At 43.4% G+C, this 13,698-nt stretch overlaps 1 protein-coding gene across 1 annotated transcript in view; it reads left to right on the forward strand.

Moving 5' to 3' along the window:
- Nucleotides 1-4,266, forward strand: part of txndc11 (thioredoxin domain containing 11) — a 33,988-nt gene extending 29,722 nt beyond the window's left edge. The window contains exons 11-13 of the mRNA XM_079554056.1: nucleotides 720-832; nucleotides 2,626-2,706; nucleotides 3,347-4,266. Of these exons, the coding sequence (XP_079410182.1) occupies nucleotides 720-832; nucleotides 2,626-2,706; nucleotides 3,347-3,887 (735 nt within the window). The 3' untranslated portion in view covers nucleotides 3,888-4,266. The remainder of the gene's footprint in view (nucleotides 1-719; nucleotides 833-2,625; nucleotides 2,707-3,346) is intronic.
- Nucleotides 4,267-13,698: the final 9,432 nt, after the last annotated feature.

The following is a 13,698-nucleotide window of genomic DNA, read 5'->3' on the forward strand; positions in this document are numbered from 1 at the left end:
AACCCAGGACCTTCTAGCTGAGGCCGCTAACCGCTGCGCTACCTTTGTCACCGCGCGCGGCTTTAATTTAATAATTATTATTGGCCTATTTCTTTCCCCCTCTTTTTTAATTAAGTAAATGTGATCTTGGATTGGCTATAAGGTTAATGTTGGTTACTGATAAATATTATATTTTTGCGCATGAGGAAAATTAAAGAATCTGTTTCTCTTTATCATTTCCTGGTTGGAGAAATGTTCTTCTTTGCCGTGTTTCGTGCCTGCCGTAAAACCCGTGGGTGAGGCCTCCTGATTACGAATATTTTTGGGCGTTTCGTTCAAATAACGCTAGGTTTTCTCCGTGGCATTGACCATTAGCTGCTTTTGCGCACGGAAAGATCTGAGCGGAAAACACAGGTTCATAAATGCCACGCGCACTGGTGTATATCGAAAATACACCTACGCATACACCATTTTTGTACGCAATGTTGATAAATGAGGGCCACTGCCCCTAAAACACGAGTGTCTATCACTACTTGCCTGTGACTGTAAGCCTATTCCCTTCGCCTGTGATCTGGTCTGAGGTGAGTCGTGTAGTGACGTTACTTCATGACATGCTTCTGACACGCAGACTGACCTTCTCAATAATTGTGCATGCACTTAGACAGTCCTTGCTCCTGGACCTGATTATGGGCTGTGTAATTGTTGTAATTCCACATTGTTCTGCTGTGTTGTTTCTTCAGGACGTGCTGCTGGTCTACTACACTCAGTGGTGTGGCTTCTGCTCCATGCTCAACCATGTCCTCATCCAGCTGGCCCGCCTGCTGCAGGGTAACAGCGCCCTCACTGTGGCCAGGTATGGTGCTGCACTCGCATAGTCTGAATCAAAGGTCAACTAAATTGACATGACACTTTTTGTAACACTTTTGAATTGAATATATCATATTGCTGGCTACAGGGAGCTTGAAGGACCAGACAGTTCCTAAGATGCCGAATGTGTTTGGTTTCAATCTTGAAAAGGAAGAAATCTCATCCGAACTGTTGTGTTTTTCTTACAAAATAACTCGAGAGAAGTAATGTAGGGATTGTGCTCATTAATTATGCATTTTTGCCACCCACTTTTTATTAATGACGGGACTCCAATAAAATGGTCTGTTAAATTACAGGTCTGTAATTATTTGATTAATTAAGCGAAAACTAAAAACAACAATTTTTTGCACTTAAATTAATAATATAATGCATTATTAATATTATTAGGCCCGAGCAACGGACACGCAGTGTCCCGCGAGGGACTAATTAATATCGTTAACGGGGGACGAAAATGCAAGAATTCATGCAGCAACTGATATGCAAGTAACAGGGGTCAGACAGTAGTGCTCCGCGAGCTCTAATTTTGGGGGGGTCTGCGAGAGAAAATAATAAAAGTTGGCTCAGTGGCGCCCCCTCAAACAGGCAGTTTACATTGAGTCAATGAGAGCCCCGGTCGCAAAAAAAAAATCATCGTACAAGATTGACATTGGCCAGGGACATAGACCACGTCAGGACATGTAAAATGATATTATGACCCCGCCCTAAATGTTACAGGAAGTCGGCCATCTTGGCCCGAACCTCAAACCTTCAAAATCGTACCTCTTGAACTTCTGGCCCCTGATCCCCGAGTTTTCAATGGAAAGTCTCCAATTTTGGCCAACATGTCCCTAATCCCATGTGGCTTTACATTTTTTTCCATTATTGGGCGTGGTCATGACAAGGCCGCAACTGGGAGGCCATTTTCAGCAAATTTCAAAGCCTCATATCTTTCACAGACTTTGCCGGATTGGAACGGACACAGCCGCTATCGCCAAAAATGACCCACTGGTGCCATCTCAAAGGTTTTGTCTTTAAAAATTCAAATAAAAAAACGTGATGGTATGGAGATGTGGAAAAAATCATGCAGACCTTGGCTGTGATGGGGAACAACATATCAAAGCCATGTCAGTCTGAGTAATGTCTTTGTGGGAGGTAAAATAATGGCTGGAAAATCGTTTGACGGCTTATTTTCTGAGTTTAAAATATAAGACCTTACATTCATTTCCTAGATTTGAACTTTTTTAGGCAATGCTTAGTTTTAACGCGTTTACCTGCGCCTCCAGAAACATCACATGGAGCCACCATTGGTCTGTGTCCTCTCATCATCCGCTCAGCGACTCCTCTTTCCCTCAGTCTTCTGCTTGTCTGTTGTCCTCTGTCCTCCTCTTCTTGTTTGTGTACTCCGGATTTCCCCAGTGTTTTTAGATTGTAGTCCGTGTGTGAGAGAAAAAGAAAGGCGGTCCGTGCAGTCATGGTGGACAGACCTGGCTTTAGCTCACTTATTTCGGTTATATCTTCAGAAGAGGCGAGATGCGGATCACGGACACAACTGTCTCCATGAGATGTTGTTATGTTCTGGAGTGGTGTTACGCTGTTTACTGTCCCACCGAAACACGGAGAAGCAGTTCTGCCTGGACGTCAATGTTAAAACTAGGCTATTATCCGGTGTTTGCCCTTTTGTGGAGCACAGGGCTCTTTATGCAGCATAAACAAACTACTCCACCGTCTGTCAAAAGTAGAATCACTGCGTATTCTAACGAGGGTGAGTGGAGTGAGTATGTGAATGTTTTTGTGTTGCAGGGTGAACGTGGCTCTGAATGACCTGCCTTGGGAGTTCATGGTGGACCAAGTGCCCACTGTCCTGCTTTTCCCCAGATACAGGTAAGGTCCACAGAAGGCCCACTGCTTTACTCTATACAGATGACTCGAAAAATTAGAATATCGTGAAAAAGTTTATTTCTGTAATACAACTGAAAATGTGAAACTAATATGTGATATAGACTCATGTCACGCAAAGTGAGATATGTCAAGCCGCTGTTTGTTATAGTTTGGATGATTTTGGCCTACAGCTTGTAAAAAACCCAAATTCAAAATCTCAGAAGGATAGAGTATTGTGAAAAGGGACTATATTGTCGGCTTTTCATCAGCAAATCTTGAGCTGTCGCTTCATTTCTGTGGGACCTGCTCATTTTGAATGTAAAGGATGCGGGACAGGAAGGAAAACGCAGATGTTACTGTCCAGGCTGAAATCTCATTCATATAGCCCATTGAAACAATAAAAAGTAGGAAAAAAAAATAAGCCTACAAATTATTTTGTCTAGCACAATACGGTGGAATCCAAGTTTAGACTGACATTAGAGTTGCAGAGGTTTTGTGAAGGTGCCTCAAACTCCCAAGTGCTCCCTTTTATAACATATTATAACATTAAAAACCTAGAGGTATTTTGTGGACACTAAAGCTACTTTAAAGTAGTTGTAAAGGTCTGAATAAAGACCTCTAAGTCTAATGTTGTTTCTTTCAGGAAGCATCAGAGTGTGAAGTTCCCCGAGGACCAGCCCATCACCCTGCCCAACCTGCTGCGCTTCGTCCTGCAGCACTCGGACTCTGTGCGGCCGCCCCGCTCAGCTGCAGCGGGGGCAGGGGAAGGGGACCCGGGCCTGCTGCGCGCCCAGGTCAAGGCTCTGCAGGCGGAGGTGGGCCAGTTGCACCGGGCCTGTGAGCGCCTGTCCCAACAGCTGGCCCAGCTCTGGAGAGACCAGCGCAGACTGAGCATGGACACCCGCACCCTGGAGACCCACAACCAGGAGCTGCAGCAGGAGCTCCGCAGCCTGGAGGAGCAGCACCAGCACAAGAGCCAGCAGCTGGGCGAGGCAGTCCGCAGGCTGCACGAGCTGGCCCACACCTCCGAGGGCCTTCTGCGTGAGAACACGCTGCTGAGGGTGCTCCTGCGGGCTCTCCGGGACCGGGCTGAGGCTGGAGACGAGCACTCGCAGGGCGAGGAGGACAGGGACAGCCAGGAGAGCAGGGACTCTGAACAGAAGCGCACACTCAGGACTTCCTAATCATTCTGAAGACACTGTACTAATGGGAGCAAATAGGGTCAAGAATGGAGATGAAGGAAGTTTCAAGGAGCAGGCTTTGTCCAAACTCCGAGTTAAATTCTAAAAAGAGGTCGACTCAGAGCTCTGCTGTTTGGAAGGTGCACAAATAAAGGCCAGCTGGGTCGTGTTACTGGGAACTTTTACACCATGTGCAATGTTTTTCTAATTGTGACTTACTCTACATTTCAATTGACCTTTTGCAAAAGCCCAGCCCCTTTAGCAACTCTTAGCTAGCTCCATCAAAAAGTGTCATAAAAGGGAACAAGTGTGTGTTAGGGACTCTTTTTGCTGCAATACCAGTGCGATATCCTCCAGATCAAGGCTAAATGGGTCGCAATGTGCAGTGGTAGCCTGGCTAACGCCAGACTAAAATCACAAGTGATATTTAGTCTGGGACCACCAATTAATTTTCTCGTAGGAGAGGTGTGGTTTACGATCGTCCATAGCCGTTTATTGGGCGATACGAACATCTATCATGCGTCTGCACGAGGCCACAGCCAATCGTATCATCGTATCCGATGACGTATGACGTACCCGCTGTAAACTTTCGAGCTAAACTATTTAGAGCACGGCCTAAAACTCGATCGGAAAATAGCGTCGCGTCTGCTGCTGTCATGTTCGATCCGTAAATAAACTTTTTTTTTTTTTATCTGTAAATAAACTACAAGCTTCCGTATATCGAATAGCTTATTTTGCCGTCCCTCCTCGTTCTGTGATTGGTTCCCAAATCCACGCGACATTTCAGCCATGGTCCCCAGGCTGCTGTGCAGTTCGAAGTGATTCGAGCGTTCGAAATGATTCGAGCGCACACAGCAGCATGGCGTTAGCCAGGTTAGTGCAGTGGAGGAATATATTTCAAATCTGCAAGAAACACAAATATGGAGGCTAACACACAAGCCTCAAGTGAAATGGGAAAACCTTGGAGCGACCTTAAATGCAACAGCAGTCGTGTGTACTAGTCATGCTCTGGCACAACTGGATTAAGTTCTCTTCTTATGTTGGTCTAGTATTGAAAGAAATATGAGGGTTAAGTTGGATTGCTAGCTAGACCTATCAGAAAAACAATGTTTCCATTTGCTCTGATATTTACTGCAGAAATTTATGAAATTTGACTTTTTTCTTTGGAACAACCAAATGGAATTTTCTGCCAATGAAACCCTTGTCATATGTTTCATGGAGTTACCGTAGCGATGACCAGAGAGTAATTGGGGAGCCCATTTACTGTGCAATTATACCAGGGCAAATGGAAACATTGTTTTTCTCATTGCTTACACAGTAAGGTTTCCAAAATTACATACTGTATTTTCCGGACTATAAGTTGCTCCGGAGTATAAAACGCACCAGCTCTCATTACGAGAAAAAAAACTACACGCTGAATAGAAGTACGGTTTGCTAACGTGACACATTACACAACGAGCTAAATAGGTGTCTGTTATGTTAACGTCACATAAACAGTTCAGATAACTAAAGCATAAGGAGCAAACCTCTGCACCGGTGACAAACCTCTCCCACCAGCATGTTTTTCAATCTCTCATTTGCAAGTCATTCCTCTAAATGTGGCCATCCAGCTTTTAACCTGTGATTAGCTTTGTTTTGTTTTCTTCTAAAAGTAACCTCCGCTTCTCGCTCCTCCAAACTTTCTTTCTGCTGCTCGATTAACCTGCAGTGCCCTCTAGTGGCATGTGAAATTATATATTGGAATTTAAGAAAAATAAAATCACATATTAGTCGCTCCGAAGAATGAAAATACGGTAGTTTTCATACTCTCCATATAAATCCCACAACAGTGGAAATCCCTTATTTGCCCTTATAGTCCGGTTCACTGTCACATTGAAAAAGTAAACCTGCCCGATGTTCCAGCAGCAGAAACCGCTCGTTTGCTAAGAGCTTTGAGCTGCGGACGTTGTCACCACGACAAGACACATGGTAAACAGCTCTAACAGCTAGCACATCTCTTGTTTTTTTGTTTGTTTATTGTTTTTCAGAGGGGAAAAACCATGCTGCACTATTTCTTATGTGAAGAGACCTCTAGAATGATTGTTTTAGGGCGGGGTTTTCAAAAGGTCAATTATCAATAAAACCTATATTGGTTTGAACATGTTTACCTCAGAGCTGGAGACACAGATGAGTCTCCCCATGTTTATAAATGGGGAGAGGCCCCCAGGCCCCAGCACGTCTGTAGATGGCACTGGATATCCTACATATCTGGGTATCTGGGTAGCCGTCTCTGAGGAGTAGTCATAGCCATACACAATCATAACTATTTCATCTAACACACTGAACTCTGAGTTGACCCAGTCTGTGGAGTTTGTTGACTGTCATCAAAATGAGAAAGATCTGTGTTAACACGAACATGATCAGAAAGGCTGATCTGTGCTGGGTTGCTCCCTGATGAGGTTCATGTTTCTGACAGTGACAGGGACCAATTTTCATCTGTCAGTGAAGGTCTAAACTACAGTTGGCAAGTCAAATGTGTGGCTAGGAGAGGAGATTTCACTGAAGTGTGATGGTGTGTAGTGGGGCGCAGTTTGAGCCAGAGTATTGTTCCTTATGACAGTTCCCAACACTTGACACTAAACCAAGTTCCACTGTGGAAAACCAGAGCTCCACACCCACACTGCACTGAAGGCCAGGTCGTGACCACTACAGCTTTAAACGACACGCTGCAGGGAAATTGGGGAAAGATCTAAATATTTGAAACTTTTCCTGTAGATTACTGACAAACACGTGAGAAAATGTGTGGCATCTGATGTCTTATCAAAAGATGGTGCTGCGAAAACAAGGCAATTTATGTGTAAACCTGGCCAAACGCACAAAACCTACAAAAGTACAAGACTGGAAAATCTGTCTATAGTTGATGTTTTTGGTGCTGATGTCGACACAATGAGAGAAGAAAGGTTTTGGCATTTACAAGTTACAAAGAAATGTCCCAAATCTATGGAGAAATGTTGAATCAATGCAATAATGAAACACAACATGAAAATTAGGCTATTTATTGGTGCACGTTTATAGTGTCTCTCCTTAACAGGTTTTTTTTTTTTGTTATCACTTGGGCTCCATAATCAGGGGCCCGTCCCAATTTGGTTACTATGGAAACTAATACTGATCCAACCCAGGTTTGATCAACATGTCGGGTGCGGGAGGAGGGTCACAACGTTGTAGGGCCGTCGCGATCAACTTATCGTTCAATAAATGACACATATTAATATTCATTTATGTACATTTGCATTTTTTTCTAATGCAAAGTCGATTGCCTTTCAGTATTTCATATTTATAGTTGGATATTTTGAGATGAAATAGGTTTCAAACAAAATTTTACTCATAAAGATTGAGTTTCTCTGGCATAAAAATGTCTTCAATAATAATGTTTATCGCTACATTTTTGTGGCTTGATAAAGGGAACTTAAATTCTGTTATCGTGACAGGCCTACAACTTTGTGCACAGCGCCTGGGGATTTCTCTGCGTAACATTTGGTGTGCTCCATAGAACTACAGAACATTTCACATTGTGTTCCTTACGGGTTGATCCCATGACCGAACTGATCAATGTTTAAAATCAACCGCATTTACATGGGCACTAAATCAGTCCCTGGTCCCAACTCTGCAGACGTCTCCAGAGTCGTGCTGTTGTGGTGGACCGCAGAGGTGGACTGTGTGCCAAATGCCCGACTCTATGCTTCCAGTATGTGATGCCTTCACTGTCCACCAGAGAAGAGGGCTATTTTTCAATCCTGGTTATTTATTTCTGTCATTTGAACAGCCCAATGCGGGGCACTCAGTTTTGGAAATGGAATATCTATTTTTGGAGTAAATGTTAACTTCCTACATTTGCTTTTATTTTCAAAATGCTGCATAATGTTTACAAGTCAACTATTTGTACTGATTAAAACCTTTCCTCTTCCACTTGTGTCAAAGGGATTTATTCCTCTCCAATAAGTAAATGTTAAAGAATATAATTGGGAGAAGCTAAAATTAAATACATTTAATTTAGGTACAATTATAATAGACAGAATTCCCAAAACCAGAAAAGGGAAGACTCGTAGAAGGAACAGTAAACCAGTCAAAGTCCCATTGGCAGAAGCTGAACATGTAGATAATGAATAAAGTCCTATTGAAATTAATGGGCAGAATTCCCATTCATAGGAGCCAGCGTAAACTTGAAGTACCATTGGCAGATGCAAAAATATGGAATAATATTAACAGGATAATCAATCATTGACGGCAGCCGCTCAATAACTCCACAGTGTGTTTTTCCCAAACACGGCCAGAGTCAGTGACGTGGATTTTAATTGGTCATTGTCCTTCAGCGGAGAACGCACTGTGACCCAAGTCTCTTAATGTGAGGTTTCAGAGGACGTCAAGCTTTCTGGTGCTGTACACCCAGATCTGACCAGCAGGACCCAGCACTGGCTAACAAAATAAAAAAAAAACAAATGTGAAAACGTATGGTCGGTTTGATCAGCAGTGTGGCCATTCAGAGAGAAGTTAAGGAGCATTTACCTGACCGGAGCCAGGCGCTAAAGGCTAAAGCTACCAAACCCAAACACAGTGAGGAAGCAGGTTTTACGCGGCAGCAACCCTCTCCATTTATCCAGGCTGGGGACTGGCACAAGGGGGCCCCTGTGTGCCCCCTTGTGGCTGGATTACACCTGTGGTTGTGAAGTTAGTAGCATGCACACAGAAATGTTAGGGACCAGTCACCATCAGAGAGAGGAGCAGAGAGGTCGCCATCTTGGAGATCCTTGGGGCCTGTCAAACATTCTGAACAAACTGAAGAGGGTTAGTGTCTGCAGAACCACCGCTTAAGATGGCACCACAATATGAAATACGTTCATTTGAAAAAAATGTATCCTGTGTCACAAACTCAGGACAGTTACAAACTCAGAAGAGGACAGGGTTAGAACCATTGCATTTCACAATCAGGGCACAGGCCACACCTGGCCCTGTTAGGACCAGTTCAGGCCAGAAACCACAGCACAAAATGGCCGCCTGGGCCAAAAACCAACACCTTCAAAAATAGCCCAACCTGGTTAAGGTCCAAACATAAAGGACCACACCTGTGCCTGTAGGACGGTTAGATACTCTTATTCCCAAAAGCAAACTCAGTCAGGGGAACTCTGTGGCATACAGTAGCTTAGCAGTAGGCACACATTTAACTTTTAAACCTTGTAAACCCTTTTGTACCATCTGGTACAGAATTACTGTTTGTTAGAAAAGGTACTTGTGCACAGTTTACACTGAAAAGGCATTTAGGCGAAACCTTTGTATTTGTTTAAAGACCAAACAACCAAGAAACCAGGCAATAGAAATCAACCATTGGACCATGACTTTTTTGACCATGGAACCATCTTTACCATCACTGAACCCATGGAACCATCTTTAGCATCACTGAACCCATGGAACCATCTTTAGCATCACTGAACCCATGGAACCATCTTTAGCATCACTGAACCCATGGAACCATCTTTACCATCACTGAACCCATGGAACCATCTTTAGCATCACTGAACCCATGGAACCATCTTTAGCATCACTGAACCCATGGAACTATCTTTAGACTGTTTTAACCAGTGGAACCATCTTTAGCATGTGTTGACCCAGAGAAGTTAGTGTTGTACCTTTACCTTCACCATATGTGGATGCAGTGTGTGCATGTGTAGGCCTCTTCTGTCCTCTTCTGTCTTCACTTCTCTTGAGTATAAAGCCTGTGTTTCGAACCCGCAGTGCGCAGGAACCTTCTGTTGGTAGAACCGGACAGAGGCCCTGCGGTGGCGGGTCTCGCACAAACCAAACGATCAGGGGGCTAGCCGCAGGTGAGCAGGACAGGGGGGCGTATTTATACCCTCCCTGTGTGCATGTGCATCTCTGCACCAGGGCCATTTTGTGCTCTGCGTGTAGTACGCTTACGCAGCCACAACGGGGCGCCAGTGTTCCGCGGAACATCAACTATATGAAGGGAACGACCAAAACAGACCAAATATTTTTTCCTAAAATGTAATCGCTGTAAATTTTACAAATGGTTTCAATATGATTTGAAATTATGTTTTTGTATCGATATATATATAGTATAGCCTATATTTGAGGTAGAAGTTGGAGGAAAACATATTTCAAGTCTTGCACCATTAACTTTCACAGCTGCACATTTATACACACAACTTATTTTTTTGTGAGTGGGGAAAAGGTTGCCATGACATGCACAGTCAAAAGAAAAAAGGAGCCCACTTTTTTATCATGAGTATGATGATGATGATAATAATAATAATAATAATAATAATAATAATAATAATAATAATAATAATAATAATAATTATTATTATTATTATTATTATTATTATTATTATTATTATTATTATTATTATTATTATTATTATTATTATTATTATTATTATTATTATCCACCTGCTGGTACCTTAACGTGGTGGAGGGGTTTGAGCACCTGAATGATCCTGGGAGCTCTGTTGTCGGGGGCTTTGTGCCCCTGGTAGGGTCTCCCATGGCAAACAGGTCCTATAGGTGACGGGTCAGACAAAGAGCGGTTCAGAAGCCTCTTATGAGAGACCAACAGGCCCAGTATTGAAAAAAATACTGTTTTCACTGGGAGGTTTTTTCAACCACATTTAAATGATCCTCTACCAGTTAAAGACTTGAACATTATGCTGACTCTCATTTGAGTTGACAATTTAGAAAATCTTAGAAAAATTTCATTTGCGTAATAATTTGAAACGTAGTGTATGTAGGCCTAAATTCTCAATAATGTTGGCTTAAGAGTTTGTTATTATCCAGAATGAAACAAGTCCTGTACGGACATGGGCTGAGGGGGAACTCTACCAGGAAGAAGCTCGTACATCAAGAGAAACATGGGCGGGGGGCAGCATCATGCTGTGGGGTTGCTGTGGGAGGGGCTGGTGCACTTCACAAAATAGATGACATCATGAAGAAAGAACTCTATGTGGAAATATTGGAGCAACATCTTCCACATGGACAATGACCCAAAGCAAACTGCCAAACTGGTTACACAGTGTCTTCAGGAAAACAAAGTCAGTGTTTTGAAGTGGTCATCACAAACTCCTGATCTCAGTCCAGTGGAAAATGTTTGGGCAGAGCTGAAAAGGTATGTGTGGCCTACAAAAATGTGTTTCAGTTACACCAGTTCTGTTTGGAGGAATGGACCAAAACTCCTGCCAACTATTGTGAGAAGCTTGTGGAAGGAAATCCAAAATGTTTGACCCAAAGTATACAGTTTAAAGGCAATGCTACCAAATATTTTAAAACTTTTAGTTTTGTGAAAAGTAATTAAAAAATTATGTAGAAAATTCTGTCTCATTCTTCTTGCATTTAGCTAATAGAAATATATATATTTTTAAGGAGGCGCTAACATACAGAACCTCCTGGTGGCCACAAAACTGTGAGGACCCAGGGGGACAGCTCCTCTAGCAAGGTGGTGGCCTCCGACTATCACTTTAAGAATATGTTCGTCATGAATAAGACCCAATTTTCGTACTGTTGACTTCCAAGCTGGAGGATTAGCCTATTGTGCATGTTTTAGGTTGTCTTAGCACCCGCCCAGACAAGGGAAAGTAACCCTTTGGACCAGGAATGGAGCCAGGACCTTGTTGTTGTGAGCTGAGCTGTTAAACATGGTGTGAGAGTCGTTCTTCCTCACAGAGGGCCCGTGTCTGGGATTGGGAGCGGGTGACCAGTGCTGCATTCAGGGCCCAATCCAATTACTGCTGCAAACAGAAGCATGTGCTGTCCATTTCCTCACTGCGGCTCTTTATTCCCAGACTGTGGTAGGTTCACTGACGCACCTCAGTTTAAACACCTCTTACAGATGTAACAAGGGGTTCATATGTTCCAGTGAGCAGACGCGCTGCAGCGTTTGGTACCAACTGCAGGCGATGGAGCGAGCTTTGGTCCAGCCCACAATACACAGAGTTACAATCATCCAAGCGGCACGTTATAAAGGCACGGATCACACGCTCCTGAACTGTGTGTGGTAAATACAGCTTGATTTTACTCAAAAGACTTGACTTAACGACTGACTTCTTGTCCAACTTAAAAGATCCATCTAGGACCACACCAAGGTTCCTGGCTGACTGGTGACAATAGCCTTTTAGTGGGCCAAGAACAGAAGGATCAAAACAGTGTTCAAAAACCACAATTTCTGGTTAGGATTAATTAAGTTTAAAAAATGTTTGGGCCATCCAGTCCTTTCCATCCTGAATACAATGGAACAGGGCTTGGATCCTGTCTGGACCTGGTTTCAATGGCAAATAGACCTACAAGTCTGTAAAAACATTGGAAAGACATGTGTTTCATCATGTGTTTTTTGAAAATAGATCCGAGGGGCAACATTTGGGAATCGAACCCCGGACCTTCTTGCTGACTGCTGCCCTCCCGTGCTGCCACGGTTTACCAATCGTCTTATCGTTTGCCAAGAGTTACATGAGCTGTCGTTGCTGGACGTCACAAAAAGCAGCTTCTCTCCCTGGAATATCTGCATGTTTACTTTCTGAGGCTACAGGACGACAAGTTTTCACCTGCAATCGGATTTGTTTTGCCACTGCATGACAAGCACATGGGACAGAGCCACCGCAGTCAGTATTAGGGGTCTGTGAGCCGCCTGCTCCTGTAGGTTTACCAAGCATCTAACTAGCTATAAATGGTAAATGGTCTCAACTTATATAGCGCTTTTCCACCTACATTAGGCACTCAAAACCCCATTCATACTCTCATTCACACACCAATGAACACAGACACTGGGGACAATGTGGGTGAAGTGTCTTGCCAAAGGACACAACGACAGTGTGCACTTCCAGGAGGTGGGATTCGAACCTCCGACCTTCCAATCATGCTTTACCATCTGCGCCACTGTCGCCTATATAATGATCATATTTTTTTAATACCAGAATAACTTCAAATGTAACATAGTGACATAAAAAGAGAAGTGACCCGGTAAAACCAGAGCAGGACCTGTCCACACGAGTGTGCCAGTCGCATTGTTGACGCTTTAGCCAAAATATATTCCTCTACTGCACGTTGCAACCCATTTAGCCTCGAGCTGGAGGATATCGGTATGTGGTATTGCTTCACAAAGAGTCAGACACACACTTCTTCCTCTACTCTACTGTTGCCTGGCCTGCCAAACTACATGCTTTTTCATAGATATTTCAAAGACATATAGTCTGGGAGCGATTATGATCTCAACGATTTCCCGGTGGGCGTGATTGACAGACAGCATCAACCAATCAGAGCAACACTAGATACGTCGCAGTAACAAGCGGCAGGAAGCCTTTCCAAAAACGTCCTTATTTACGAGGAGCTGTTTGAACGCTGTTTCTTGCTCCGGTTTTAGGTATTCCATTTCTTTTTCAAATGATTTAAAACAGCCATGCTCGCCATCTCTATTGTTTGGGTCGAGTGTGGTGACGGCTTCCGCCTCATGGGGGAATGAAGTCCCGCCTCTCAGTGCATGATTGGACCGATGTGGGTAAAATGGTGAAATGATTGGCTGCGAGGAGCTGTCCAGACGGTTCTTCTTTTGAACAGAAAGGAGGAGTGTCTGGCAGGACAGGCAAACTCTACTGTATATAGATGTTTATTACTGGTAACGCATGAGTTCAATAACATGTTACCTTCATAATAATGTTGTGCAGTAACGTAATGAGCTACTTTTCCAGAGGAGAAACGAGATAACTTAACAAGTTACTTTTAAAAGTAAAGTAACGCAACACTGTTGACGGAGAATGTAAGCGTGTATGTCACACTTCCG

Source organism: Gobius niger (assembly GCF_951799975.1).
Source record: "Gobius niger genome assembly, chromosome: 3".
Classification (NCBI taxonomy): Eukaryota; Metazoa; Chordata; class Actinopteri; order Gobiiformes; family Gobiidae; genus Gobius; species Gobius niger.